Source organism: Theobroma cacao, chromosome 4 (genome assembly GCF_053813885.1).
Source record: "Theobroma cacao isolate CCN51 chromosome 4, ASM5381388v1, whole genome shotgun sequence".
Taxonomy (NCBI): Eukaryota; Viridiplantae; Streptophyta; class Magnoliopsida; order Malvales; family Malvaceae; genus Theobroma; species Theobroma cacao.
The window spans coordinates 37,348,732-37,372,827 of record NC_142642.1 but is presented as its reverse complement, the minus strand read 5'-3'; the positions used below and the strand labels follow the sequence as shown (position 1 = coordinate 37,372,827).

The window sequence follows — 24,096 nt, the reverse complement described above, 5'->3', positions numbered from 1 at the left end:
ACCCCCCTCTGCTTCGCATTACCCTCCCGATTGATTTCTAGCCACGCTAGACGTGGTGCCATTCATAAATCAACTAATCAGAGATAAGGTAATAAGGTTGTAACATCCATCCTCTGTACCAAGGGTCGTGTCTCGTTCTCATGCCAATTCACTTTAAGAGAAGCAGAACAACAAAATGAAGACACAGCATGTAGTTACACGTTCGAATCATAATAAGAAGTACATCAATAGTCGATACATTATTAGATGAAGTTTGATGTTTGATATACAGCTATATAAGGTTTTACTACGTTTTGTATATGAGAAACTTACCAAACTACGCATATCAGCTAACGTATACAGACAATAAAAGCAGAGACATAACAGCATAAACTCTAGTACTCAATAGCTCTAATGAGCTGCAAGTGGCACCCCAACTCTCTCAGTCAAACTTTTAACGTACTCTTTCCTTGCTGGGTGATCCTCCTGTGGCCGATTATGTGCTGTCCACACTGGTTCTCCCACAAACAACCTCATCAACTGCACATTGAAACACACAAATCGATCAAGCACAGCTCCTCAATATCCACATTCACTAATAAATTTCATTCTAAAGCATGAGAAGCTGCAGATTTCCTTACCCTGACATAATTGCTGGTGTCAAGAGTGAACCTGTGATAGATTCCAGCAGGCAATATAATGAGATCACCTGCTTTGATCCAAATTCGAATCCAGCGGTCCTCCTTGTCCCTAACATCAAAGTATGCACTGCCTTCCAAGCAGTAGCGTATCTCTTCATCAGCATGTATGTGCTCAGTATAAAAGTTCCTCAGCTTCTCCTCAAAGTTAGCAACATTCTCTGGGCGTAAATCAAGCATATCCTATACATACAACAATGACCTATTCAAATGAAGGTTCTTATACCTAGAAATTACCTAGTAACTTATGTTCTGCTTTGGCTGATAGACTACCTATGGTCACACTAGATCCTATTTTCAGAACTCGAAAAATTCTCGATGAAGTAACTCATATATTCACAACTTTAACTACTTCTCGCTTGTTTGCTTTCCTTATCTAAAAAGTCAAAATTTCATTTTTACTTGAAGGATATGTATGTATTGACTCCTGGTCTAGTGGATGTTATCAATCAATACTAAGATGCCAAAAAAAAAAAAAAGCTGCTACACTTTTGAATATGCCAAGTATAAGCTCAATGATAGGTGCAACTATTCTATTGCTCAAAGAGCCGAATTCGAATCTCACTTTCTCCAATCAGAAAAACAAGAAAAGGCTTCTATTAAAGCACACAAAAGTACCATAAACGACCAGACAAAGCATAGATAGAAAAAGCTGATTGGGCAGAGAACTTAAACAGAATGTTAGCAGTGACTTTAATCTTAAAAGTAAAAACACAAGTTAAAAATTAAACAAAAGTACCATGTAATTGTAACCTCTGGCTTCTCTAATCTTCTTCAATTCCACATCATTCTCGTAAACCTTAGGGTTCAAAAGCCAATACAGCACTCCCAACTCTGCCATTTATGAACATCATTTTCATTAACCTAAAAAAAAAAAGCAGAAAACCTAAGAGCAGAGAGAGAAATGGAACTGACCAGCCAAGTGGTCCAACGAAACAGGCTCGTTGGGTTTGCGTTGATGAGGTAACCTTTGGTCTTCATTGCTTTCATCCATAAACCAAGCCTGGTTTTTCCATTTAAAGAAAAACCAATATCAGTTAACCCATACTTTCAAGGTTATTGCAAAAGCTCTAATTTTGATTGAGGTTAGAGATGTAATTGGCATTGAAGAAACCTACCTCGATAGCCATGGATGATGATGATGATGATTCGGTGTTGGAACTCAGTGACTCGATTTCAACATTGAAGTTGAGTGAGTTCTAGTTTCGTATTTAACGATATGGAGATTTCTGTCGTGTTGGACTTTTGGTTCTGATTAATTGCAGGTTTGCCACGTGCGGGGTTTGGTTTTCTCTTGTTGTTTTTGTGGTGCTTGCCTCCGCAATCCGAATAATATCGTTTTTGGCGTCAATTGAAACCCTTTCCCCGGTGTTTTTTTTTTTTTCTCAACTTTCTGGTCTAAAATTATGAATGGGATTTTAGAGAAATTGCCTTCTTTTTTAAATTTTATGGGGAAATTAAATATATGAACTGGGAAAGAAAATCTGTCTTAAAGCTTATCTCCAAGGAATCATGTCAGCACTCACCATAACCCAAATTGAGTCGGAATCTGAAATTGAAAGTAACAAGCACGATATAGATATGATGACAGTGGTTAATAGGAAATAGAGCTAGTTCAAGTGGTACAATAAGCTTTAGCTATTAGCATATAGCCAAAGGTAAGTCAAAAAATTTACATATAACGAAGAAAAGCGCTGCCGCTACAAGTGGCTCTATAACTCAAGCCAAAGAGATCCGACCATCCGAAACAAGTTGTTCCCGAAGATGGTCCTAAGCTTCACAAGGTACAAAATTGATCAGAGGATTGTGAAAACTCGTACCATTCAAAAGAGGATTCTCCGTGTGAGAATCTCAACCCCTTACAAAGCCAAATCATATATTAGGCAGCAATGTAGAAGGCTCTCAGGTTAATTTTTCTTCCCTTCTATGTCTGCTATGGTAATGCACCTAAAGATCATATCTCTTTCCTTAAGTCCACATATATTCTGACGTATAAAGCACATTAAATTCAGTGTTCTTGAACACCTGCATGGAAATCACACCACAAATAAGATTCCACCCATGCATACTTACAAGGTTGACTTTGGATGATACGGACGACCAATGGGTAACTATGTTGAATTAGGTTCACTTGGTACAAACATTATGCAAGTAAAACTCCAGAATGAACTATTTCATATAGTTAACAATATTATAGGCAGTTGTCAACTAAATATCTAACAGAATTTAGTACTTGCAAAATTATTAGATTGTTCCTCACATATCTGACAATCTATGCACACAAAGATTGCCAAAACAGTTCCTCAGCAGTTATGTATATCAGTATATATGCATCCTTCCACCACATTTCTTACTAGAACCAGAATTTACCCAATACATGATCAAGTATCCTGAACTACTCGTTGTGAATACCAACCAAAAAGCATATTTACATCATAAAAAATGTAAAGAAGATATTTGATAGCTTACTTTTGTCATTGAGATCTACAGAAAGATTCACAAGTTTTGCTTGGTTGTCAGCTGAGCTACAAAATGCATGTGGCAATCCAGACTGTGGTGGAGAACCCGTGCTGCTCCGGCTTGATTGTCCATTTGAGTTGTGAGTTCTTATCTGATGGTTCAGGTACATCTCCAAGCTAGAGGAAGCTTGTCCTGTATTCTTCCTGCCCTTAAAAAATCTTCCCCTAATAAAAGAATAGACCGACAAGAAATTTAAAATTGGAAATGTTTAGTGCTTTGAAGGTGTTGTAGTAAGTCGAGATTAGTGGTATACATTACAATAGATACCTGTCTTTTCGCTTTTCACGATATCTCTGCAATGATACTTTTCTGTTCACCTGCCCATCTACATCTTAAGACCAACCATCAATTGTTAAGAAAGCATATAAAGAGCCATGAATTATCATATGTTATCAAGCAGAAAAGATTTTTAGTTCCCCAGTCGTCAATAAGTTATCATGAATGTCCTTTCAGGAACCATTCAGATATGCTTTTCAAGAGCATCTCATTTAGCTATGATAACTAATATGATCAAGCACTTGCTTTTTTGTGTTGCACAAATAGCGATATTGCTCCACATTTGCTTTACCTATAATTAGTAGCATGAGGTTCCATAATAATCTATGGTCAGGAATTCGCTTTAGACTTTATCTATAACCAACTCTATAGCTCAGATGATGGGTATGGTTTTTGGTAGACAAACCCCTATGCATGATCTCCTTAGGGATCTCTCCACAGTTAAGATAATGATCATCATGATAAAGGGTTCTGCCTGCTTAGCTAAATCTAGCATTTCGGCTGGAGAATAAAGCCACTGAAATTCAAAACTCTTTTCCTTTTATTCAAGTTACTTATGTATAGAATCATCACTTCACCAAACAAGAGTTACGTTAACATTTGCACATTATAGAACACTGTACAAGAACAATAAATGGAAAAGGAGAAACAAATATCATACCAGCGTCACGAGCGATATTTCCTTTTTCCCTAAACTGATGCTGATATTCTGTCAACTTCTCTGCAAAGTTAATTGCAATCACTGTCACTAGACTATCACCAAGCTACTATATCCAGCAATAAGATTTTAAAAACATTGTCAACCATGCAATATTATTGGAAGCAAGACTTTCATGCCAATACTGTCAAATGATTAATTATGAATAGTAGAAGACCTAAAATGTTTAAACTGCACCTAGCTCTATTTTGGTTCTACAACTGCAACTGAACTAACGCATGAGATGCACGTATCCAATTCAAAAGAAGATACACAGCTACATAAAGTGTAACTGCCACTAATAAACATGGCGAAAGTTAGTTTCCTTCTATTTAGATAACAAATAGATATGTTTCAAGCACAAACCCAGTCATGTTATTCTGCTCCAAACATCAGAAACAACCATTTCCTGATTTTTCTTTTCCATTAACTAAAAATGTAGCTACTGTTCAAGTATAGCTTAGATAACCTTTTCAAACACAATAATTTCCTTCCTGACAGTAGCCAAACAAAACAGTTCATTTATCCTTGCAAACCTAACCTGTTTGCATGGTATGAGAGTTCAAGGCAGTAGAAGCAACAAGGCCATTTTTGTCACCGACTGCTTGGACATGGCACATAAAGGACCTAAGGGCTGCATTTCCACTACATTGATTGTCCTGAGGAAAATCAATAGGAGTCGCTGCCAGATGCATGATTGCCCGTGCCTGCAAACCCATATTTGGATGCATTGGAAGGCCAACATGCTATCATTGTTCTCCAGGTATCCACAGAAAGAAGAAGCCTCATTACCTTATCAAGTGGTACTCCATCATACACATTGACCTTTCCACAGTAGAAAATTGTCATTTGCCCACCCAACTCATTTGATTCACATGGACTTCTGTCAAACAGTTATGAATAATCCCATTGAGAACTTAAAGTCAAGGATACAAACAAAAGCATACAATTATACATCACCCTATCTAACTTGAACATCATGCAGCCTATCTGCACATACAAAAATCACACATTCAAGTTGTTAACTGTTAGCCTTGACTATATTACCAGTGTTATGGTATGCTCTCAACACTAACATTCTAGAGTCCACCTAAATCAATGGAAGAAAAAGGCAATAGCATGACAGAATTTCACATAAAACATGAACTATTGTAAATTGGAAGAAATATATAGAGAGCCCATCCATATCATCCCTTCTGAAAGCCCAATTATTGAATTGCATTGCTTTGTAAAAATTTAAAAGGACTCCAAAAATCAAGTAAAACTTTAGATCGACCAAGGGAATCGGATAAAACCCTGAATGCAAAATACACTAACACAACATTAACTTTAAAAAATTACTAGTAAGGGAAAAAAATAAACCTAGGAGAGAGATTCTTGTTATCCGTGTCACCGCCAAGGCAATTTATCTCCCCCACCGGAGAAGGTTTCAAAGGAGGATCTTTTCGCCGATACGGGCTTCCTTCTTCTCCGACAACCGCTTCTTTTACTGAATCACATGAATTGGAAGCCACCTAAACAGAGCATTCCAAAATTATTACTCTAGTTCTCTAAATAATAAAATGAAGCAAAAAGGACCGTGAACTGACACGCGCCGCTGCATTTTGCGGAGGCACTGACGGTGATGGTGGAGAAACGAGGATCTTCCGGATAGCTCCGGCGCCGGAATCTTCGTTGCTCTCCAACAACGCCTTGAGTGAAATTACTTGCTGGATCGCCTGCGATTTGTTCCACGACGGCCTCCGCATTCCTGTTACGCCACGTGTCAATATAATTTCTTTTTTATTATTACATATTTTTCCTATCTCTCCATGTTTCCCGGGATTCTGGATACAGTTAAGAAAATACGGAGACCATGAAAGGGCAAAAGTGGAAAACAAAAATGAAAAAGGAAAACCCAAAAATCTAAAGAACCTTTTTCCTTGAGGAATTTTCGACAATCTTCCCGAGTGAGCTGAGAAATGTCTTCTTCTGTTAGTTGGCTGAGGGGTTTATCAAGTATCGACCTAAACGACTCCGTCGTTGTCGTCGTCGTCGCTACCCCCGCCTCCATCTATCCGTCGCCGGAAACCCACCACAGTGGCAGCGCTAGTAAATACAAGTACTTAGAAGGCCCAATTTTGTCTACTAAAAGAGAGGCCGCGGCATTAAGCAATCTTATGGGAGAAGGCTGGGGTGGGATGGGGGGACTTTGTTTTTTATTTTTTATTTTCTTTTTTTCGGGGGTGGGGGGTGATTTTGAGGAGCTGCGAAGCACCCTAGGCTGCCACGTAAGCTGGGGGTTTGTTGTTATTATGTGGTAATAATGAGATTTTAGGGAGAGTAAATGTGGGCTTAATCATGTCAGAAATTGCGGTTCTGCCATTTTAGGAGAGACGTGGCGAACGTTAATGGGAGTTGAAAACTATCTCACGTTCCTGTTGACAAGTGTTAATATGTCATTGTAGCGAGGAAATTAAGGTATCTTTGTCCTTAGATTCTCCCTGTTCAATTTTTTTATTACTTTTAAAATTAGAACGGATAATTCTTTCTTGCCTTTACTTTGGTTTAAGGTTAATAAATGATAAATACTATAACTTTATTTTAATATTTTCTTTTGTGGTTAGGCGCTCAATTAAATGTTGGTACACAAGTTAACAATACTTATAGATGTTCTTAATTTAGGTGAACCTTTTGGCTAGTAACATTAAGCTCTTTTTTTATTATTTTAATGGAATTATTAGAAGGAAAAATTAGCAACAACCTATGTTATTCAAACACGTGGCACGGGATCAGATAATTGAATTGAAAAAATATATTATTTTAATAAATTGGCCAAGGAAGTAAATTATTGTTCCTTTGTCTGCTCAAGTTCCAGCCCAGAATGACTTTTGACTACTAATTCGACTATTCGAGTTTGTCAGCACCAAAAGGTATGAATATTAAAAGTTGCTGTAACCTTTTTCATGTTTTTTTCTTTTGAGCATTATCCCTCCTTTTTTTTTTTCTGTTCAGAAATAGGTAAAAGTTTAATTTACCAATAGGGAAAGTGGGGTTTTCTTTCTCTCTCTTGTGGGCGTTTCGGTATTTTCCTTAGCATTTGACCCAAAAAATTGAAAAAAAAAAGAAAATTCATCTTCGTCTCTGATTTAAACTTTTTTTATGATATTTTTATCAATTTGTTCAACTAATGTTTTTGTAGATATTTTTTGTTTTCATAAAAATTAAGTTATTAATTTTGTCTAATATAGTCAGTTCAAAATTAGTCACTTTTGTTCAAATTTAGGAGTTTTTTTTTAATTTTATTGGATAAATTTTATATTTTATCATCTTGTGAGAATATAAATTATTCACAAACTACTAATTTTAAAAAAATCAAAATGAAAATTTGTTTAAAAAATTATAAAATATCTAGAGAGAAAAGTTGTAAAAAATAACTTCACTACTGAAAGCTTCCATGGTAAGGACCAAACAGGTTTCTGCAGATCTCTTTGGTGTGTTTTTTTTTTTTTTTTTCTAATTTATCATAATTTAGTATCACAAAAAGGGCCCAGTTTTATGAAGTGTCCCTTTCTAGTTTCTACACCCAATGAATGTATATAGTGCTAAGCTTGGAAGTAATGGTAGCTGTCTGGCATGACTGTCCCTCTTGTAGGGACACTGTTCAAAACATGGCCCTTCTCATGCTAGAATCTCCAAAGGCCCTATCAAGGGTTCATGGCTTGGCCTTTTGGTCCTTCAATAGGCCCACTTGCTTTCCCTATTTGTCTCATAAGTCATATTCCATGATCATGCTCTCACACTATTTACCCTCAACCAAACAGTAGAAATTGGAAAAACTAGAAAGTTTGGATATTCAATTCAAATCCTCCAAACAGTCCAATACTTCTTTATTGCTTTGTTAATATCTTCTTTCATTTTCCCTGTCCTATTTTGAATTACTACTATCATTTTCACAGCATAGTGTAAAAGAAGACAAAAACAGGAAACAAAAAAAAAAAAAAGGAAGAATATAGGACTATGTTTTCAAAATAAGTGCATTATAAGTATTGTTCATGATGTCAGACAATCTAATAGGTCTATTAGGCAAACTCTTTCTGACAAGAAAAGTACCAAAAGTTTTAATTAAATGATTAATGTTAAAAGGGTTGCTTTATTGTGTAAAATTTATTAACTTCTAAGTTACACGTTTTTATTTAATTATTATATTATTTTTTTAATTTAATCTAATGGATATGATATTATGAACTAATTATCTTATAGATACCATCATTTTTATATTATTTTAGTTCCTTATGTTCGTTAGTAATTGCATAGTATATTTATTAAAAAATTGATGAAACTCTTTATATATATATATATATATATAAATAAAAATAAACTTACCACAGAGACCTAAAATGATCGGATAGAGTATAGACTCCACAAGGAATTATAGCGTTTACAGTTAGACTGAGAAGTAGCATCATGAAATGTCGATGGGTTACCTAATGGGACCCGAACCAGAAAAACAATGACCCTAGCCAACCGATCAAGAGCCCTGAGCCACCCTACTCAATTTTGCCTTAAATGCTTCTGTAAGTCTCAACCCCACCCAAACCAAACCCAAGGATCACTGACCAAACCCCAGTGGCAGGCAGCAGTAGGTCCAGGTCCTCACTTACAAAAAGGGTCATGTTCATTTATTAAACCTTCTCCCCTTGTAACTATCTCATCCTAAGAATACATATTTCACATGTTACAAAAATAATATATGGATACAAATAATACTCGTATCATAATAATCTTACGTACGTCACGTCTTACAAAAATCGTATATTCAAACATTAACATCGAGATAGATGAAATTAGAAATTAAAGACCATTTATTATCAAATTTGACCATTTTATTTGGTGAGCCAAGACCCTACTAATATTTTGTCACAAACAAAAAACAAAAATTTATTGTGATTTATTGGCTTGATCTCTTTGAATTTGATGCTTCCCCTCTTTATCCGTCTCTGTCAACAATTTTTTTTTGGTTTTTGGCCTTGGGTTCCCACCTCAAATTTAATAGGGTGATAAGAGTACCACTAAGACTCACCATGAGAAGGTCTTCTAAAAGGAAGGGAGTTCAATAATGGTGGCTTAAGGCTAAGGGGCTTGACTCAGATGTTCATCCCGTACGGGGACAGATCAGAGGCCCCTAGTCTCTCACACACGTACGCAAACACACGGGTGCCTGCTGCCTGCTGCCTGCTGCTTCCATCCAACTCAACACCCACTTTTTTTGGGAAATTTACGTTTTAAGCCTCTCCTCTGTTTTCTTTCTCCACAATTATTATGGCTATACAGGTACCAATATTCCCATAATTATCCTGGTGATAATATGAAATGAGGGTGCTATTTTTGTTAAGTTTAGGGATTCAATCGAACCTGGGAAAGGTAGGTCCAATGGTAAAATATCCAACTTGAAACTTGCCAAAAAGTTTACCTTAAAAAAGGATCATTGTATTCAATCAAGTATTTCCATTCTTTAATCTCCAACAGGTTAAGGGCCCAATGTTGCAAACCATTGGATTTTGACTGAAACTAGGGTAGGATTTTCATAACTTGTTGACATTTTCTTTGTCAAAATAAATGTTGTGAACAATATATAAGAGTACAAATACAAGTAGAAATTTTCATAGAGAGCGTAAGGACTAAGGTGCTATTCACAAACCGAAACATGATGAATATCTGTCACATCAACTTGCACGTGAACAGAAACCTTTTCACTTTTTGGTGCATAGTTATGAACATAACCCAAAAGGATCTAGAGCTGGAGCCAGCCTGAGGCTCTCAATGTGAAACACTCTATTACCATCGATCCGTAAAAATTTTCTTCACAAGTACCATAGCATACTGGTACCATTTGAAAGCTTGCAATCCCAGGCTCTCTTAACTCTACTCTTATCAATTCTAAATCCAACAAATCATAAGGTATCACATTATAAAAATTTCTTATCTAGTATTCGAGTATTTAATTTAATAATAAATATTAAATAATATATATATATGTATATATGGATCGTAATGTATAGGAAGAGCTTATATAGTAATGGATCCAACTAGCACACAGTTTACGATTTTGGCAAAATTTAGCAAGTCCAAAAGTATCAACGAGAAAATAGCTGACATTATGAAGTAAAAGTATAGTGGTAATGTGCTTTTAGTTACCATCTAATGTTTGGGTTTTTTAACGTACAATGGTAATAAGTCACCCACTATAAAGGCACAGTAGAAAACACCATCACAATCATTCAGGGTACTGGTAGACCCCAGCCACACCCATTTGGCCAAACAATAAAACAAAAAGATATCCCTTCTCTCTTATAATCTTCCTTGTGTATTTGTGTCTTTGACTTGGACTCTCACGCAACAGAAGAAAGAAAGGGAAAAAAAAAACCCTTCAATAATAGCAACTCCCCTTCCCTTTCTCAAAAGAAAACAATCTTCTTCCTCCCTGAGTCCTTAACTCTTTGAGCTGAGTTTTGTAACCTCCCCTCCGCCAGCTCTTCCTCGGCATGGGCGTATCCTGCCACCGCCACCACCACACCGTCGTTGCCTTCACCTTTCTCTTATTTGCTTCTGCTTCAGTCATCACTCTTTCTCAACTCGGTAACTTAAATTAATTCCATTTTGTTCTTAGGACTTTCGACCTTGAATATATGTATATGTAACCGTTCGACTCGGTCTTAACTCAGTGCGGTTTTGTGTTTCTTTGTGCAGGCAGCGGGTTCCAGGAGAGAGAGGGTAGTAAGAAGAGAAGTGGGTCAGGGGTGTTGGACCGGTTCTTGGCTCAGAAACGACTCGGTGGCCCTGGTTCATCACCACCTTCTTGTAGATCCAAGTGTGGAAGTTGCTCACCTTGTAAACCGGTTCACGTGCCGATTCAACCAGGGTTTAGTATGCCACTTGAGTACTATCCTGAAGCTTGGCGTTGCAAGTGTGGCAACAAGCTTTTTATGCCCTAAAAGGAAAAGAAGAGAACAAAGCAAACACATTAAAATTCTAAGACCTTTTTCAAAAAAGAAGAAAAAAAAATTTTTTATTAGTACTTACTATATATTATTGCTATTTTGGTAACTTACACTGTTGGTTCTTTCTATGTTTATATAATGATTTTGCGTTTCCTGTGAGAGACAGGAAAGCTTTGGGAATGTAAGTTATTTGTAGGTGAGATTACCAAGAGAGATCTCTCTCTTTTCTTTTCTTTAGTTCTTCTTCAGCTGCTCTCTCTTTTGCGTATGATCTTTTTCCTTTTTCACTTGCATTAAAGCAAGTTTGTATGAGACAGATTGGGAGTTAAAGACTGTAATTAAGATTATGTTTTATGAGAAACAGAAGTTGCGAGTGTAATGTTAACTTGTAGTATCATGCATATTGTTCTTCTTACTTTTTTTTGAGCACTTATTGTTAGCTTTAAATTGCAGTAATTGATACTGACACTGAATATGAGATCTGTTTCAAGCTACATATCGTCAGTTAACAGGTTTTTTTAGTACTGTCAATTGTCATGATGGTTTACATCTGATATGAAGCCGTATGTACCCAGATTTAGCTCTATTTAGTTCAGCCCCATCTTTGTTATTTTTACCATATTTTATTATGACGAAATATCTTTTGTGGCCAAATATCGATATTGCGGTACTCTGTCCTTAAGTATCATTTGAAGTAGGATTTAGTAGAGTTAAGAGTTAATTAACAAGTACACACAACGTGGCAAAATTGCATGCGCCATCTTCTATATAACATTATTTTATTGAAAATTCAATGGATTGTACATAAAAAATACTTTCACCTAAAAAGTATCCTGTGACATCTCTATCTCTAGGTATTTGAATGAGGAACTGAAAACAAAAATCATAATGGGTCTATTTAGTTCTGGTTCGATATAATACTCAATGCTGTAGGATCCATCATGCTGAAATAATATCAAGAATTTTAAGAGTAAAATGCTAGAGGAAGCCAGTGAGATGGGGGAAGTTCAAGTTCGGAAAATGGGGGGATGTGTTTTCAAGTTTTGTTAGTTGAACAGTAACAATCATCTCAGCAATGTTCTTAATTCAAAGAAAGAGTAGATAGGGAAGAAAAAGTGCATGTGAATGATCAATAAGATGGGGTTCCATTATTTTCTATTCTGAATAGAATTGGAACCTACAGAGATAGAGCAGCAAAGGCGAACAATGATGGGGACATCTTGTTTGTTTCGCTTTCTCATCTGCAAACCTGGTTGGTTGGTTGGTTGGTTGTTTGTTTCCTTTCTTCTAATACTACACACACATTTTCTTCTCTTCTTTCTCTCTTTCTTCCCCTTTCCCTTCCCTCTCTATCCATAATCTCTTTCGCTGTTTGAAGGATACGTACAGCATTCATTGTACCCTGCTCTCAAAGGGTCTCTTTTATTATTTCTATTTCCCCACAGCTACCCTCACTGAATCCCTCGAATTCCCTCTACCTTCGTTTAGGGCCATTAGGGTAGTTTTAATGCTTCTGGTCTACTTGTCAAGTTGTCGTATGTCTTTACTACAGTAACCTTTTTTTACTTGAGTTTGGGAGACATGTTTCGTAAGTTAAGACCATTAGCTCGATTTTGCTGCTCAGGAAGAGTGCAAATGGACAGCAGGAATGTGCCTTGTGTTGGGAAGTGGTGATCATCAAGACAAAGTCAAATGAGTTTATGTTATCATTGTCTTGAATTTTACGGAAAACTCTTCCAAATTAAATAATCTTATTTTCGAATTCAGATCATTTCTTTGTATCATCACCATTGAATCATGGAAAATTTTATGATAATTCATTACGAGTCAACTTTCTTTGGTCAGAAGTTGTGTGCAAAGAGTGAGTTTCTCTCGGTTTTGCTCATATATTTACTCCCAGGCTGATATTAACTTGAGGGAAAAGAAAAATCCATAGCATGTGGAATGTTTGCTAACGAGGGAACAAGTTTGCTTTCTAAGCTCATTTCAAAGTCTTTCGATTAGATTTTGAATTTAATGTTAGTACATCAGTTTTTTTCATATGTTTGAGGTACATTCTTGAGAAAAAAAAACCTTATCCCCAGGACCCCACCCCCCCTCCTCCGCCTCTCTTCCATTATTGTTGTTCTGATGCAAATCAATGTAGTTTCAACAATGTTAGGCTTATATTTATCTCAAACAGATGCATGAACACTATTTTCTCTTTGCTTCCAATTGATAGGAAGCAGGAATAAGCTTTCCTTTCTCATCATTATGATGGAAAAATAGTTGTATTCTCCACTCCTTCAACAATCCATGGAAGGAGAAAAAAGAAGTCAGCAGTTCATTGCTGGAGAGGGGGAAACAGTGAGAGCTCACGTAATAAATTCAGTAGACTGTAGACACACGAGGGGGTTGGCTTCCTTGTGTTTTTCTTATAGGATTGGAATTGGAACATACATATCTGTTTGCTTCCATGTGGCAGTGTTGTTTATCTAAAATAAGGTATGAGAAAAGAAGGGAATTTCAAAAAGCAAAAAAAGGGCCTGTTAAAAAGCCAAAAAAAAAAAAAGAAAAATAGTAAAAGAAGGGCACAGCCTTCGCTGTTAAAGGGTCCCTACTCGCTACGAACCTTTATATCAATCAAAGAGGGACGATTATTTGTAGATGTAGTCAGAGAATTCCACTCCCAATTTCTTTATTATGTCTTGTTCAACTGTCCTTTCACCAGACCTGACATATTTATCTTTTCATAAATTAATACTGCAATCTTTTTTTTTTTACAATAAATTCTCTCTATTTTTATTTTTTATTACAAAATCACTTCTATAAAATTCCAGTATTACTATCTTAATTCTTTAAAATATATAATTTTTAACTCGAAACAAAATACAAATACGGATAAGTTATAACGTCAATTTGGAATCATGGTATTCGAGTATAAGATAACTTAAAATCTGAGATCGATGAATCAATTCTTAGTTATTACAATAAGGTAGAATTTCTTCCTTTAAAATTATTAGTAAGTGCTTAAGTAAGACTATTAGGGGTTTTTTGTAATTCACAATATTCATAAGGAAAAAGTAGTGAGTTATTTTTCTGGATTCGGTGAGACAGCTTGACAAAAAGAAGAGAGAAGGTGGAGTGGTGGGGGGAGGGGCAGGGCCTTTCGTGGCTCCAAAATATATTCAAATCCCAAAGGAGAGTGTTGGTCAGGTTTGCCCATCTAGTTCACCAGTCATCAGTCACCACCTTCACCAACTGTGGGCAATTTTCAGGGCAAAGAGAGAGAGAGAATTGACATTTGGAAGTGATGTTTGATTTGACCAGAATGGTTGGGGATGCTGGTGGACTAGATGGTTGAATTATCTACGAGTGCTCTTTTTTCTGAAATCCAACATCCTCGTTCACACCCTCATCTCAAAGTACAAACATTTCGATCTTATGCAATTATTATTATGTCCTTAATAAGGGTTTCCTAATTGGATTCCCCTTTCAATCCTTGTTTAGGGGCAGGTTCACGCTAAAGCCTGATTTAGGTTGAGCCACAAATTGAATGGTTTGCCTTGAGCGCCCACGAAAATAACAGGGTATAGTACTAGAATTTCAGTTGTACACCTCATTTGATTCATAGGAAAAAAATAATAATAATCTCATGCCACGATTACAGCCTAGAGCAACCTACTTCTGATGAACTTGTCAAGTATACAAGAATGAGGTTTCCAAATGCATTAACTGAAGTTCATAAGATCAGCAAACCGGTTTTCCCCTGTTTATATATCCAGGAGCAGGATTGCTATTGGAATTATCCCTGCATAGAGGGATTTAACTATCCTCCATTTTCTCACCATCTTCAGTTTGTTCTGCTTGATCCTCATCACCATTTGTAGTTTCCCTTTCACCCTCATCCATGTCTTTCCTGTCTATAGTTTCTTCTTTATCCTCACTGTTCCCTTGTTCAGCATTCTTTTGTGTAGGAGGCTCTGGCAACACCTCCACCACCAAATTAACCAACTCTTCTAGTTGTTTTCCAAAACGCTTCTCAGACTGCTCAATTATCTGGGAAAACAAATAAAATTCAGCAATGCAAGTGTCAAAGAAAGACCCTTCTTCACCAAATCAAATTGGCTATTTAATAAATGCACCATAGCAATAAAAAACAGGAATGATCATGGATGACAGTATATGATTGACGGTGCTCAAGGAATATTACTAAAATAGAAACATTGAACAGAAGAGTTTTACCGGGTCGATTTCAACTAAAGCAGATGGTCTCAGATTGATGATATTGAGAACCTCAGCTTTTGCAAGTTTATAATTTTTACACCTTTCCAAGAAGTCATTGATGTGTTCTTTTGTTTGATTGCAAGCGGCACTCTCCACCAAATAATCATAGACCTAGAACATACCAAGACAACTGAGCAACAAATACATTTTCACTTCTTCAATACCATAGGAACATATATAGGTAAAAAGATCAGTATAAAAATTCAACCTTGAATTCAGATGGTGCTATTGGAACAATAACTCTTGTAGGATCCTTTGAAGCCCCTCTAGATCGTAGAAAGTCAAGTACTTCAAAATTGGTAAGCGCACCAGCATTAGCTTCTTTTCTGCAAAAGACTCCACCTTCTTACACTTTTTAAGAGAAACCTCAAGGCAAATGAATAAGAAAAAAAATGAAAGAAAGTCCCCAACAAATTGACCAAAGAAGCTAAAGCATTTAATTTAAAGCAACAAACTAAACAAAATGAAGGGAAGCACATACATCTTCATCCTGCAGGGTAACGGAGATGAAACTGATCGTTGTAAAGTATACGAGTTGTACACAGTGCACAAGCAGTTTTCAGCTGGGTGGCTAGATCCTGCAAATGTGAAAACAAAATCAAATATATAAGAAAAACAAAACCACCATTATGTCCAGTAGTTTTCCACTTGTATTCCTAGACAGCTGCAATGTTCTCCATAAGTAATCAAAAGTATAGATAACAATGAAACCTTGTTTTGAATAGCCTTTTGCTTATACTGATAACCAATAGATATCAAGATGCCAAATTTTATATTGGCAAGTGATGAAACACCTTGGAAAATGAACAATTGGAACTGAGAAATCAGAACAAGATCAATATTTCCTGGTTTGGAAGTAAAGTAACCGGTAACAGTTTGGTTTATATCAATAATATTCACAAAGACGAGAAAAACAAACTTCTTCTTCATGCTGCCATAGACAAACCAATGCACAAAAATCAAAGCCCCTTCAATTAAAGTTTTATTCTAGCATTATATGAAAGAAAAGGGGTAGCTTGAAATTTTAAAATTTCTCTTAGAAAGAAAATAAAAAAGACATCAGATGTAGAAAAATAACTAGAACATGTAACGATTTTGGCTTTGGCTTCTTAATCATTTCTCTTTGAAAAATATAAGCAAACACTTCAATTGCACCTGAGCACAGGACGTTAAACAACTTAAATTAATCACAAAAACAACAACTTGAAACTAAAAAAAAAAAAAGCCCCTCAAAATTGATATAAATTCATACATATTAGAATATGAAAAAAAAAAGAAAAAGAGAAATACCCTTAAACGAAACTAAAGAGAAAAACTAAACAAAATTTGAAGTACCCAAAATTTTATATGCCTATGGAGTCTATGTTAGATTAAAAGAAGATAATTGTAACACAAAAATTTTACTGAAATGTAGAATAGTCAGCAATAGGGAAAAAAGGATTTTCTGGTACCTTTACAAAAGTTGAAACCATGAACAAAACGTCCTCATCAGTGGTGGTCGGCGTGATGAGTGGTGGTGCTGGCGCCGCCTACAACGACGGCGGAGAAGCTCCTCATACAACGCGGAGCAAAACAGGGTTGGCTCTGTTTTAGCTGCTATTGGACTGTTGGGACTAAAGAATAAAAGAATTGGGCTCGATTAGTGGCCCATGGTTAGTTAACATTGGGCTTAACAAACTAATAAAATAATGAAAAAATAGTCGAATTTACCTCTGTGTTATATTGGGGGCTTCGTATTTATGGGTTTCCTTTTGGTTTTAGTGTAATTTTAATAGTATATTGCATTTTCTGGTGCAAGTTTAATAGTGTATGGATGAAAATAGAATATTTTTACTAAATAATTTTTAATATATATCAAATAGTATATCGACAGAAGAAATCAATAAATAAATCAAACAAAATCAATATAATATTAGACTAAACCCATTAATATGATTAAGGGGTGCACAAATTTAAAGGTTCTATTCTATTAAAACCCTCCAGTTATGTCATACATGGAACAACCCATTAATAAAATTTTGGTTGGGTGATTAGCTTCCCTAACATCATCTAAACCCATTAATATATAACAGAGAATGAAGCAGAGCCCAGTGTGGCTAGTTGTTGTGATTCTTCATATATTTGTACTTGAGAGGATTTAAGTACTAACGTTCTCCAAGACAATGTGCAACAAGGTTTGGCCATGGCTTGGATTAATCCTTTTAGACTAGCAAATACATTCATGTTCTCGTTAAACTCAAGAAGGGATCACGTCTTTAATATTAAATTACAGTAAAATCTCAATAAATTAATAATTTTGATCAAACAATATTTTTAATCGGTCTCGATTTGAAATTAACGTAATAAATTAATAATTCATCAAATTTATAAGATAATACAATTAAATAAAATATATAAGTCTCTCTTGATATATAAATTAATAATATTTTTATATTTCAAAATTATATATCTATCTGACTAAATTAAGAGACTTTTACAAAATATAACTCCAATATTATTTGTTCCTTTTTAAAATTGATGTCTTATTAGACCTCATTTATAACTTTTCATAATGGATTAAGAAGCTTCAGTGTAGTGTTCTGGTATTGTAAGAGAAAATTATAGAATGTGATTGTTGCATTTTGATTGTATTGATATTATTACTTGACTTATTTGCAAGTTAAACTTTTTTTACATCTATTGTTACGATTGCTTTTGGGTACAATTTGGATTTTCTATATATGCTTGACGCATTTTATCCATCGTTATTAATTTCTTTACATCACAAGAGGTTATTGTGTTTAGTTTTACAGTTTGTGATATTGTATATTCTTTTTATAGATGTTTTTGCTTTACTTAATGTTCATTAAGTATATTAATTGAGTATATATCAAATGTAATTTTAGTTTGTTGCAAAAATAGATAAATTCATAATTTCTGTTTAATAAGATTAATTACATTCATGAACTTGTTTTGATTAAACAAACATATAGAATAATGATCATTCATAATTTGATAATTACGTAATATTCGTATAATTACAATACACAAATATGTATTAAGTTAAATATTTAAAAAAATAAAAAATACCTTGATAAATTAATTTTTTAATAATTAATATATAAATTATTAATTTATTGATTAAATAATATATCGATTAATTAATAAATTTTAATAGTTTCAAGGGTATTTTTTTTTAGAGATTTTACTGTAATTTAATAGAGAAGAGTTTAATTAGATTTTCAAAAAAAAAAAAAAACATAAGAGTTTAATTAGTGCTCTTTGGTTATAAAACAGAGAAGAAAGCAAAACCATAATTTCCTCCATGCAGAGCAACTGGAAAGAACACAAGCGTTCTCTCTTGACCATAATTCAATTTATTTGATAGCTGAAACGGGATATGACTAACTCTAACCAGCTTTGCCCGTGACATGGATACATTTACAGACCAGAGCAATAAGCAAGGAGATAGCGGAGATAGCCCAAATGGTGTACTTGAGGCCAGGTGAAATTGGGATTGCGACAATGTAGCAGAACGCAGCTGCGGCAAGGAGGATGGCCACTTTCTCCAGCACTTGGGAAATCTTGGTAAACGTCCCATCCATTAGCTTTACAACCAAAAGAAGAAGAAAGGTGAACAAACTAGCCAAAGATATAAAAATGGAAGAATATTGGGTCTGATTGGTTTGTGAAGATTGCTGGTGTAGGGATACTTCAATAGCTAACGTGAAGCAAAATGTTAAGATTACATTTTGCCATTGGAGATTCTGCTGAAGAGCTACAAAAGTAGTGAGCTGCTGGAGATCTTGGTTTCTTGCAGCAGAAGCGTGCACCGGCAGCTCAAGTACTGCTGCTTCAATGTCATCAACAGGGGAGGCAGCTGGCTGTGGCAATGCCGGTGGCTCATAATTGCCAAGCTTTTGGCCAATGAATAGGACGATTGAAAGGAAAATGCCTTGACATTGTCCAATATTCCCATGCTTGAAGAAAATGTTCCGAGCTTGGCTGCCACAAGCTTAAGCATGGGAGATATTTATAGACTTTATTCTTGTATAATAACACTGGACCTAGAGCGTAGGTTGCTGGAAGTTGCTGAGACAGACTTGGCCAGTTTGTTTTAACGATTCAAGTTCCAAAAATGGGTTCAAAAATGCATTGCGCGTTTCAATATTAGTTCTAAAATTTTTGACTGCACGAGTTTTTTCCTATTTATGTTTGTAAACATTCAGTCGCAGCAATGTTGGGCGGTCCCGAGGTAATAATGTTCACTATTAATTCCAATCAGCCTTGGCCCTTCGAGATAGTTGCAAATTAACAGCAACTTGAATTGTTGGTATATACCTTTAAGTCAATTAGATTGGTCAAAGAATATATACTGTTATTTAATACATATTTAATCACATAACTATATGTAATAGAGGTTTTTTTTTCATGTTAGTACAATAATAAAGAGTTATTAAGTATTAATTGGATAAAACTCATGAAACATAAAGATCTTACAAGGGAATTGTAAAGTTATTATAATTATGAGATCACTATACATTAAAGCCATGTTCTTAAAATTTTTCTTGATCATTGTATTATTAAGATAGGGCATTGACAATACTCAAATACTAGTACATGTTAAGCCTCTTTACTTAGAAAATAAGTAGTCGATATCATAAATTGAAATATATGAGATACTTGAGGATAACATGTAGATATTTGTTAAAGAGCAAGTTCATTGAACATGACCCACTATGAGAATTTTATTTGATATTTTACTCAAATGTCTATGAAATATATTCTCATGTGATTGTTGTGCAACTAGTCCTATGACTTGAGATACTAGGTCAACTTGTATAGAAAATAACATACTTTGATTTCATCTCTACGGGCTTGGAGGCAACCAAATGCCTAAACAAGATATTTTTTGAAATGCCATGAAACATGTGAAGGTGAATGAGTGGTTAAAAGAAATTCATCACTCCAAGTGATATGAGGGAATGTATATCACTTGTTTTCAATTTTTTATTAACTTATATAAAGTCTTTGGTCAAAGCATGATGAATTTGAGGAAAATTAGTTTCTTAAAATCATAAGGTTAATAATAAATTATGAGAACCAATATGGAATGTTATAAGTAGATACTGAGTCATGCTTTATGACATATCTGGGATATTTGATGAAAATACTGTATTGCACTAAAAGACTTTGTTAAATTCTTTAATTAACTCTCTAACATTTGAGTGCCGCTCATGATCTATAAATATAAATTAATTATCAAATTGATATTTAATTAGGATTTATATTTATTGCCAACATGTTAGAAGGTTAATGGATCACACACATTAAGTGACATGATTGAGATTAAATAAAGATAATTAATTAAGTTGGACTTAATTGAAAAGAATCAAAATAAAATGAGAAATTAATTAAGTTCATAAAGACTTAGTTAAATTAAGAACTTTTGATCTTGTTGTTTTAGAAACAAAAACTTACTAGCACAAGTAAAATCTTACTTTTGAAAACGCCTTATTCGGTCACTATTGTGTGGATTATTGTTAAAAGTCAAACACTTGGGTGGTTGAAGATTTGATAAATCTTAAGAAGCAAAGATTTTGATTTAATTGGCTCTTAATTACGATATATAGAACAAGGTATATTACTTTTAAATTTATGAGTATTTATAATTAATTAAATAATTATATGAAAAATATAAATATTAATCTCGTAAGATTCGACTGTTTTTGTATTATATTTTTAATTTATTAATTAATTTTATATTTGAGCATAAAGTCAAATCTCAGTACGAACGAATTATGTCAATATCTCATCAAACAGGCAGTGTTGACTTTATGATTAAATGTGTTATTGTTAATAATAAAACAACAGGTAATTTTGATTTCTATTATGCAGAGTGGTAATAATTTTGTTGGAGGAGCAGAAAGAGTAGCAGGATGTTGGGAATGAAGATTTCCATTCGGGTTGAACTGAACTGAGCCTAAATCTTCAAAATCTTTGCTCAAGGTGTCCAACCCAGTTACAAGGTTGGGCTAGCTCCGATGCTTTAACTTACTGACTCTTCCATGGAAAATTTTCAACAAAATTACGGTCGGGATGGCTGGAACAACATCAATATCATCAGAATTTACTTTGGTAGTGAAAATCGAAATCCTTCAAGTTGATGGAAGGTTTGGGTCATAGAGTAGTGATTATTAATGTTAGTAATTTGGTATTACACTTTTTCTTTGATCTGAATGACCTTCGTTTGGGTGGGCAAAGACCCTGTTAGCTATCAAAAGATGGTATTGGGTTGAGCTTTGGAGTTTGAACTGTGAAAGAATTCAAGACTCGTAATCATCACAAATTCCTAAGGAGAAAGAAAAGATTTTGACCATATAATACTGTCATCAAAGGGCAATTAGCAATATTGATACTACATATTGGTTGCTACTATGGTTAACTCCTTAACCAACCTATTTAAGTGTTAAACAAGAAATTCAACAGTTTTAAGCTCCACAGGTGCAGTTTCATACCCATCTCTTATAGCAATCAAGTCAGTGTGATCTCCATTTAGATAAGCTTCCACGAAAGCAACGACAACTCCTCCAACAAACCTCCTCATGGGCTCCCTAGCCTTCCCATTTTTGCACAAACAATACGATGAACGTCCTCTGATCCCTTTAGTATCATCATCCAACATATCAAGATGACCATAGTCCTTTGCAACGAAATAACAAGCCGGTTTCCTACATTCTTTGAAGAAATCTTCATGGTTGACTCCCTTAGGGGCACAAGGGGGGAACAAAGGATTTCTTTTCACTTCACCAAGGCCTGAACCAATAACCATCACTGCCATATCAAGATTGAATGAATAAGGAACATAGGTTAGTACTGGAGGAGGCGTTTGTTTCCCTTTATCCATTCCATCGACGGGGTCTACACCTATTAAGGCTGAAAACTTTAATGTAGTCATTGCTTTCTCCAGAGCTAGTGCAAAAGCAACTTTGCCTCCTCGACTGTGGCCAGCGAGTCCGAGCTTGCTTAAATTTGGCTGAACATACGGTGGAAGCAAGCCTTGCAGTACTTCTTTGGATAACCAACTTGTTATTGCAGCTGTGGACTTAATCTCATCAGTTGCATCTGCTCCAGCCACGGTGTACAACTGTTGAGTATGAATTAAGCAGAAATTTGCTATGAGCCAAAGACAGAGTAGCAATTATAAGTGATTAGATTCTTGATTTTGTGTTGGTTTTTGTTTCTCTATATTATTCATTGAAGTCCCTTTTCAGCTCTGGCCTTAGAAAATGGAACACAAACTAATAGCAGAATACACCATATGGTCCATATCAGACAATATCAACATTAAGAAAACCAAAAATCATCAAAGTATATAGGATTCAACATTCAAGAAAACCAAAAATCATCGAAGTATATAGCATTCAACATCCTCTTGAATGAGAACGAATTAGTACTACTACTGAACTATAACAGCAGCTTTTAATCTGAAGGGGCATAGCTGGGAGAATTATATGCACAGGAGAGTCTAACGAAGGGGGTAAAACAGAATTATATTAGCATAATCAATTATCTTTACCCCTCTGGCTCACCTAGTACCAATCACGTCATTACCATTTTTTTGGCCAAACATAATCATCGGTGGCCTTAGTGCTTCCAGAATTCCCTTGGAACACTGAGCATAATAAACAGCCCAAGCTTTTCACACTTGCTTGTTTTGCCTTATTGGCTAAGTTAACTAGGATAGGTGTCATCTTTGACTGCTTGGGTGGTAACACTAGGGAATTCATGCTGACTTGTGGACCATAATAACTCCAAAGAAATTCGGGACCTCATCAAATTACAATACACGCATAGGGGCATCTAAATTTCTTTTCTGTCATGCAGGTCATGGCTGTCAAAGCTTGAGCTACTTTCCCAATTTTAGAAAAAAAAAAATCAAGGTTATCAGTGGGAAAACTAAAATAATCATAATTTTCTTCCACAACTATGTACAACAACAGCAAAAATGCGTTGAGATAACACACAATTATGCTTATGCATGGCATAAGGGAAAAGGAAACAGATTAGCATTTAGGGCTACCTGAGGAGCAATGACAATGAAGCCATGGGAAGCAACATGTTGGAGAAGCTGAGAGTAGAAAGTGTTGTACTGAAGGTAACCATGGAGGAAAATGATTAGTGGGAATTCTCCTGCTTCACAAGGCGTGGCAATCAGAAGCGGCTTTGGAGGTGGAACAGGAAGCGAAGAAGTGGTAACTGAGTCCACCTTCTGAAGCATGGTGGTGAAGCTTCCGAACCCAAAAACATTTGTAGCAGAAGTTGTGGGAGCAGACATGTCTTTCACTCTTTAGCTTGTTGCTTCTGCTTCCTCCTTTTTTTCAGATCTTTACTAAGTTTGTTTGTTGCTTTAGATTTATGGCATTAATGGGATAAGTTTCTGGTACGTATGACACCCTCTATAGCCACGCCAATGGCCTAAGGAATTGACTTCATATCAAGCAGGTAGATATTTTGATCGGAGCGAGTAATTCAAAAGCTGGTTAAGGGTTAAACTTTGGGCCTAAATATCTAGACCCAAGTGTGTTTCTTGGGCCAAAGTTTTCTTGACAATAAAATAGGTTGGAGGGGCCTGGCTTTGCGTAAATTGCCTTTTGACCCAAAAGGTTTTTCCTTATTTGGTTATTATATTTACTTTACC

At 35.3% G+C, this 24,096-nt stretch overlaps 5 protein-coding genes across 7 annotated transcripts; 1 reads left to right on the top strand and 4 right to left on the bottom strand.

Annotated features, from left to right (window-relative positions):
• Positions 1 to 210: 210 nt before the first annotated feature.
• LOC18603053 (acireductone dioxygenase 1-like) lies at positions 211 to 2,038 on the bottom strand. Its single transcript, XM_007034800.3, has 5 exons — positions 1,796 to 2,038; positions 1,593 to 1,680; positions 1,417 to 1,511; positions 621 to 860; positions 211 to 519 (listed from the first exon to the last, which is right to left on the bottom strand). The coding sequence occupies exons 1-5, from the start codon at positions 1,805 to 1,807 to the stop codon at positions 391 to 393; spliced, it is 564 nt and encodes a 187-aa protein (XP_007034862.3). The 5' UTR covers positions 1,808 to 2,038; the 3' UTR covers positions 211 to 390.
• A 194-nt stretch (positions 2,039 to 2,232) lies between these two features.
• Positions 2,233 to 6,378, bottom strand: LOC18603052 (protein TIFY 4B). 3 transcript variants are annotated; one of them, XM_018119549.2, is made up of 9 exons: positions 6,085 to 6,378; positions 5,760 to 5,920; positions 5,533 to 5,684; positions 4,963 to 5,053; positions 4,712 to 4,877; positions 4,135 to 4,194; positions 3,465 to 3,528; positions 3,147 to 3,361; positions 2,233 to 2,702 (listed from the first exon to the last, which is right to left on the bottom strand). In XM_018119549.2, exons 1-9 carry the CDS (start codon positions 6,221 to 6,223, stop codon positions 2,686 to 2,688), a joined length of 1,065 nt encoding a protein of 354 aa, XP_017975038.1. In that variant the 5' UTR covers positions 6,224 to 6,378; the 3' UTR covers positions 2,233 to 2,685. The 3 variants fall into 3 exon arrangements, with proteins under 3 accessions (XP_017975038.1, XP_007034861.1, XP_088662115.1); XM_007034799.3 differs by having other exon boundaries at positions 3,465 to 3,522; XM_088805989.1 differs by having other exon boundaries at positions 4,963 to 5,050.
• A 4,152-nt stretch (positions 6,379 to 10,530) lies between these two features.
• On the top strand, positions 10,531 to 11,529 carry CLL1 (allergen-like protein). The gene is made up of 2 exons (XM_007034797.3): positions 10,531 to 10,788; positions 10,900 to 11,529. Exons 1-2 carry the CDS (start codon positions 10,695 to 10,697, stop codon positions 11,142 to 11,144), a joined length of 339 nt encoding a protein of 112 aa, XP_007034859.3. The 5' UTR covers positions 10,531 to 10,694; the 3' UTR covers positions 11,145 to 11,529.
• A 3,196-nt stretch (positions 11,530 to 14,725) lies between these two features.
• LOC18603050 (uncharacterized) lies at positions 14,726 to 17,027 on the bottom strand. The gene is made up of 5 exons (XM_018118810.2): positions 16,868 to 17,027; positions 15,898 to 15,994; positions 15,625 to 15,742; positions 15,375 to 15,527; positions 14,726 to 15,188 (listed from the first exon to the last, which is right to left on the bottom strand). Exons 2-5 carry the CDS (start codon positions 15,903 to 15,905, stop codon positions 14,955 to 14,957), a joined length of 513 nt encoding a protein of 170 aa, XP_017974299.1. The 5' UTR covers positions 15,906 to 15,994; positions 16,868 to 17,027; the 3' UTR covers positions 14,726 to 14,954.
• A 4,721-nt stretch (positions 17,028 to 21,748) lies between these two features.
• On the bottom strand, positions 21,749 to 23,879 carry CLH2 (chlorophyllase 2). Its single transcript, XM_007034794.3, has 2 exons — positions 23,479 to 23,879; positions 21,749 to 22,542 (listed from the first exon to the last, which is right to left on the bottom strand). The coding sequence occupies exons 1-2, from the start codon at positions 23,731 to 23,733 to the stop codon at positions 21,865 to 21,867; spliced, it is 933 nt and encodes a 310-aa protein (XP_007034856.3). The 5' UTR covers positions 23,734 to 23,879; the 3' UTR covers positions 21,749 to 21,864.
• Between the last annotated feature and the right edge of the window lie 217 nt (positions 23,880 to 24,096).